This window comes from Vigna radiata, chromosome 9, assembly GCF_000741045.1.
Source record: "Vigna radiata var. radiata cultivar VC1973A chromosome 9, Vradiata_ver6, whole genome shotgun sequence".
Classification (NCBI taxonomy): domain Eukaryota; kingdom Viridiplantae; phylum Streptophyta; class Magnoliopsida; order Fabales; family Fabaceae; genus Vigna; species Vigna radiata.
In genome coordinates, this window is record NC_028359.1 from 19,905,032 (window position 1) to 19,911,156 (window position 6,125).

General features: G+C 32.0%; 1 protein-coding gene across 2 annotated transcripts; it reads right to left on the reverse strand.

Moving 5' to 3' along the window:
• Positions 1–2,188: 2,188 nt before the first annotated feature.
• LOC106773879 (eukaryotic translation initiation factor 2 subunit alpha homolog) lies at positions 2,189–4,053 on the reverse strand. 2 transcript variants are annotated; one of them, XR_001376687.2, is made up of 3 exons: positions 3,489–4,051; positions 3,022–3,108; positions 2,189–2,492 (listed from the first exon to the last, which is right to left on the reverse strand). XR_001376687.2 is itself a non-coding variant. In XM_014660642.2 (2 exons), exons 1-2 carry the CDS (start codon positions 3,791–3,793, stop codon positions 2,435–2,437), a joined length of 363 nt encoding a protein of 120 aa, XP_014516128.1. In that variant the 5' UTR covers positions 3,794–4,053; the 3' UTR covers positions 2,189–2,434. The 2 variants fall into 2 exon arrangements, 1 of the variants encoding a protein (XP_014516128.1); XM_014660642.2 differs by lacking the exon at positions 3,022–3,108 and having other exon boundaries at positions 3,489–4,053.
• Between the last annotated feature and the right edge of the window lie 2,072 nt (positions 4,054–6,125).

A 6,125-nucleotide genomic window follows, 5' to 3' on the forward strand; every position in this document is an offset into this window, starting at 1 on the left:
AGTTTTTGTTGTTGATGAATAACAGAGTGGAGCTGGTAATGTGATGTGTTGCAATTATTTCAAGTGGTGCAATTAAGAAAATGTTGATGAAAGGGATGTTATTATTGGGAGACAAAGGAGGAAGATTTATTATATGGAAAACACAGTCAAAGCTTTGAAGAAAAGGATCCAATTATTAGTAGCAGTGGTTGGTGTTGTTAGTGTAGTGAACATACTTATGTTGTGTGTGTTTTTAGGTTGATGTGTTGTGTGTGTTTTCATTCAAGTGTTTATGTGTTTTAGGTGGCCCCAATTTGTTTGAATTTAGTGTTTTTAGGGTAATGGAGTTGAATTATTGTAATGTTAAGGTTGTGCCTCTATGTTTTGTAATGAATGAAGAATGAAATTTGTATTAGTAAGTAATTGTTCAATGTAGTTCCCATTTCTGTTAATTATTTGCAAATGTGGTCCCTATGATGACGACTGATGTCATTACTACAAAAAAGTGTATATATAGTGTTTTTATTTATCATAGATAGCGCTTTTTAAGCGCTATCACTATCTATTATTAGATAGCGCTTCTAAAAAAAGCATTATCTATTCGTGTCCAACAATGGATAGTGCTTATTTAAAAAAGCGTTATCTATTGTCAAACACCAATACGTAGCATTTTTTTAAATAAGCGTTATCTATTGATGTTTGACAATAGATAGTGCTGATTTAAATAAGCACTATCTATTGATTTAAATTTTTTCAAAAAACAATTAATAAAATATTTTTAAAATTATAAAATATTTTTTCAAAAAAAAATATAAAATATTAGTTCTATTATATATAAACTTGCTTTATCTATTGGTTTTATTATATACAAAAATATATAAAATATTAAGACAAATATGATAAGACCAAGTCTCAAAAGAATGTTCATTGCTTTATGTATAAATAAAAATTTTTGGTACAATAATATTTCAAAAGATAATCGTTGAATCGTCAAATACATGTCATGACATGACATTGTTTTATTGTTTTATAAGACGTATATACAACCGTAACATATATATCCTATTAATACATATAAACATGTATATCATCATTACATAACCTATAAGCATGTACTAATTATATGTAAATGTCAATCTTTCCTAACTTCAATAATTTAATTGTCACGATATTGTTGATATCTGCAATTAGGACAATACTGTAACAAAGAAAAATAATATAAAATTAATCAATTAAATTTTTCATGTAAATTCATTATGACAATGAAGATAACTTACTTTAGTTGAAATTGTTCCTCCTTATTTGTTTACATTAATAAAAAGGATATTTTAGATAATACGCAAGAATAAATAAGTAAAATGATCTAACATAACATTCACCTTATTCATTTAAAAAAAAAAAAAAAAAGGTAAATTACACATACTCAATTTATAAAAGTAAATTTTGAGTATTCAATATATCAAAACTTCTTTTACTAAAAGTTCAATTGAGAATAACAAAATCCATAAGAAACTTCAAACTTAATTAAACTTTAAATAAAAAATAAATTAAACATAGAAAAAAGTTATAATAACCCAACTAATTTACTAGTTAAATTGAAACAGGTTTAACAGATTCTGAAACTCAACTTGGCTCTGGTATGATACTAACAAAAACCAAGCCAGCTATCATTCTTAGACTTATGTGTGTGACACTTATGAGAATCTAATACCTATATCTCTGTCTTACCGTAGATAAAGTGAGAGCAAACACGACAAGCCATAAATCAAACAAAAATACAAGCAAGTACTAATGACTAGTTTTTCTATGTGTCCCTAAGGCAACTCCAACATATATATGCCACAAAACTTATGACTCACAGCTAACTTTCAATTCTTTAAAAATACCTTATGACTCAGAAATTTTAGGAATACTGACTAAGAAGCCTTAGGCATGCTATTAGGGACTAGGTTGAATTCCAAATTTGTAGAATTTCTTACATCCAGTGTAGTATTATCTAAAATTCATCCAATTGCAGCAAATATATGACATTTAAGACTAGCATCTTCCTCCATCTTTGGCAGATTATATGAACACCAACATGCAGGATATAAAATGTCCATGGGAGAGTGAAATTATTGTTGTCAAAACTTTAGTCTGGAATCACATGCAAAGGAAATAACCAAATTTCCTATGGCTAATTGTAATGTACCTAATAAATCAAGTAAAATATCATAAAGCAATGATTATAAATGAAAAGATAAAACAAGTGGTGCATAATATCTTGTCTCTAATTAAATTTAGTGTAGTTTTACAAACAAAACAGAATATGTTTATACTACCTAACACTATGTTTACAACACATTGGATGTGTATGTAGTCAATGATACTAAAACAAGTTAACTCTGAATCATTAGAGAATATGTCAGCAAGACGCATTGCATTGAGCAGTACAAACTCCATTGGGTGACTTCTGTCAACAGTGAGATGCCCTGGATCTCTTCCAAAAATCTTTCTTCAACAGGTAAAAAAACCTACATAATTCATAGCAAGTAATAAAGAGATTGTCATGCTTTGTGGCATTGATGCATACTGTAGACCATAAAAGATTTGTACATTATCCATATATGTTTAGTACTAAAAAATCTAAACCCAAATTATAATGAAATGACAAGATGTAGCAGAAAAAGTTGGCAACAATTTTCATGGTTATTAGAAAAATCTCACTAAAATTGCATCCTCGTCTTGAATAGTTTACAATAAATTCTGCCACCTATTCTAGAAAACATTTTTTGCTTCTCATTTTAAATCTTATCAAGTCCCCCTTCATTTTTAGTCACAATCCTCAGAGGGTGGGTTACTGTGTTGAATACTCATTCATCTAATGGATGACTGCAAAAGGTGAGAAGAAAAGATAAAAATACTTCAAGGTCTTTGCAAAAACAAAGCTTTGCATCATAAAAAAAAAAAAAAAAAATCAATTGTCAAGTGGGAGTAAAAATTGACGGGTGTCAACCAATCATCTCCATAAAAGAACAAAGTGACATTCACGGCTCTGTGTACCTCCTTAACGACAAGTTTACCCTTGTGTTGTTCTATTGCTTCAATGCAAGAAGTAATGGCATTGTTGAGAACTAATATTCCTTGCTTCTGTTCAGACCATAACAAAATACACAAATTACTTTCAATAGCAAGTATTCCCCTTAGTTTTTATTTTCTTGTATGTAGACATCATTTTAGAAACCATCCATGATAGAGAAATACTATTTTACCACACCACATTGACTTTGATAAAATGAAGAGTTATGACAGAATGGTCATGCCTTCAGGAATGAATCTTATTCGAATGTTATAAAATGCATGGTTTACAAGGCAATCATAGTAAAGGTAAACAGTGGCCAACCCAGTTCTACAACCTAAATGCCCTAGAGCATGATCTATAAGACAATAATGGCGTCAAAGTCATATCTCAAATATCCAAAAAGTATATACACTAGAGCTAGGTCATCAAAGGCTTGCTCTTGTTGTACCTCTCCTCGCAGGCCTGAATGTTCTCTTCGGAGACCCTACGCTTGCTGAGATCGATGTAACCCTTTTCCTTGTCGACACGGAGGACTATGACGGGCTCGATGTGCCCCACCTTGATGAGGTTGTTGACGCTCCAAATCTGAACGCGGGAGAGCTCCGAGAACAAGATCATACCCTCGATGTTGTTGTACTCCAAAAGTGACAAGTAGGCAGCTATGTCCGCGATGTTCTTCGCCTGTATCATCATCGGCATGTCCACCTTCGGGTACCTCGCCTCGTACAAACGACATTCTAGGTTTGGACCCATCCTTCGATAATATTTTTTAGTGCCGACTTAGGGTTTTCATGTAGCTCTAGGGGAAATCAAAATGAGAGGAAAAAGTACCTAAGAATCCTATCTTCATCGCACATGATGAACCTTGGCCCAAGGCTTAGAATGAACCTGCAAATTTAAATTTGGAGGACGCACAAAATGAAATTGGAGGGAAATATAAAATGAAATTTGGGGCAGTTTGATGAATATGAAGAAAGTGAAATTGAAAATTTAGGAAAAAGGGGGAATTTTTGGATGAAGCTAAAAATAAGCTCCAAGGGAAAATCGAAAATCTTTTTTCAAATTTTTTTTAAATGTTTAATGGACAATATTTTTTAAAAAAAGTGTTACCTATTGTAATAAAATATATAGCGTTTTTTTTTTTGGGTTAAATATGTTTTTAGTCCCTATACTTTGAGGCAATTTTGGTTTTAGTCCATTTTCAAACTATGGTACAATTTAGTCCTTCAACTTTAGAAAACTCTGGTTTTAGTCCTTTTTACCAAATTTTTTTAACTTTATTTGTTGTTTCAAACACGTTTTATTATAACATTTGGATTGTTTACACTGTTTGACACATTTTTACTTCAATGTTAACTGAGAAACGCGTTTGAAACAACAAATAAAGTTAAAAAAATTTGGTAAAAAGGACTAAAACCAGAGTTTTCTAAAGTTGAAGGACTACATTGTACCATAGTTTGAAAATGGACTAAAACCAAAATCGCCTCAAATTATAGGGACTAAAAACATATTTAACCTTTTTTTTTTTAAGAATGTTATCTATTGATCTATTTTAAATTAGGAATAAAAATAATAATATTAAATATTTATAGATAGCACTTTTTCAAAAAGGCGCTATCTATTATCATAGGTTTAGATAACGATTTTTTAAATAAACGCTATCTATTGTTCCGTATATTCATAGATAACGCTTATTTAAATAAGCGCTATCTATTGAGCGTTATCTATAATCAAATTTGTAGTAGTGTGTGTGCATAAAACACAAAATCAAAATAACAATATCTTTGCAATTGTATAAATCAGAAAAACAATATCTTTGCATAAACAGAATTGAGCTCATGGTTACATGTAAGTATTTGAATTGAAACATCAAAACATGATAATGGTCGCTTAATTAGTAAAGTACATCAAAACATATTCAGTGCCTAATGGAAGCCATTTTCAAATGTTTAGCACACAAGTGACCAATTCGAACAAAACAAAAGTACACCAAGATTATAACATTATAGACCACATGAATTCCTAATTGGTAACTTGTCCCTTCTGATTTGTTGAGTTGGTTCTTCTCTAGATTCCTGTGTTGGTTGAGGTGGTGCTTCAGATGGTTGTGTCATTTCCTCACTTGATAGTTGGGGTGGTGGTTGAGATTCCTTTGGTAGGTTTGCTTCATCTTGAAGACATTAATAACGCTTGAAAAACAGTTATTTTCATATGTCTATTTAGACCAAATTACACCTTTTAAGGCTTGGAATGAGCTTAGAATCAAGTAAAACTCAATAAATGAGTCAGTTGAGAGCCAAAAGTTGTTTTTAGCGATATTATGCTTGTTTTGCATTGTTTTGTAGTTATTTTGATGAAAGTGAAGATGGAAATTGAAGATGGAGGTCTTAGACTCATAACAGAGTAAGAAAATCGAAGAAAAGAAGAGTCTAGGGACCGCCCAGCGGCAAAATTCATCGTTGGGTGGTCCAGGGAGAGGAGAAAGCACCTAGCGTGGGCGTTGGGCCTGGGCCTGTTTTCTGTGACGCTCCTCAACTATAAATAGCCCTGTTACGATTTCATTCTCATTCTTTTGACAGAGAAGGGCGGCCAGACCTACTTTTCACTCCTTTGAGAAGATTTCTTGGATGCTTAGGCTCCTTTTCATCCTTTCTAGGGTTTGCTTTTCCATTTTTCCTTCATTTTTCATCTAAGTTCACCATGACAATGGTGAACTAAACCCTTTTGTTGTTGGGGGAAACAATGTAATCTTTTGAAACTCTCTTTTATTGAAACTCTTGTTTATTNATATGATTTTGCATATGCTTTGATTATCAATTGTTGGGTTCTCACCTGCGCGTAATGCTTTTATCGTTTAACTCATTCGGTAACTGTTGTTTGTCTTTATTGATACGGGGACGTACAGTAATGTCATGAACCGGTGAGAAATTCCTTGATTAAGCAATACTCGCCTAGGGATAGGGGTTAGGACGATCAATTGTTTTTGCTTCTGTTCTTAATGCATTATTAATTGCTAGGGGAGGCTAGGCATAACAAGCCAGTAATTAGTAATAGGCTCTTTTCTTCGAGGGATCGGGTTAAGGGT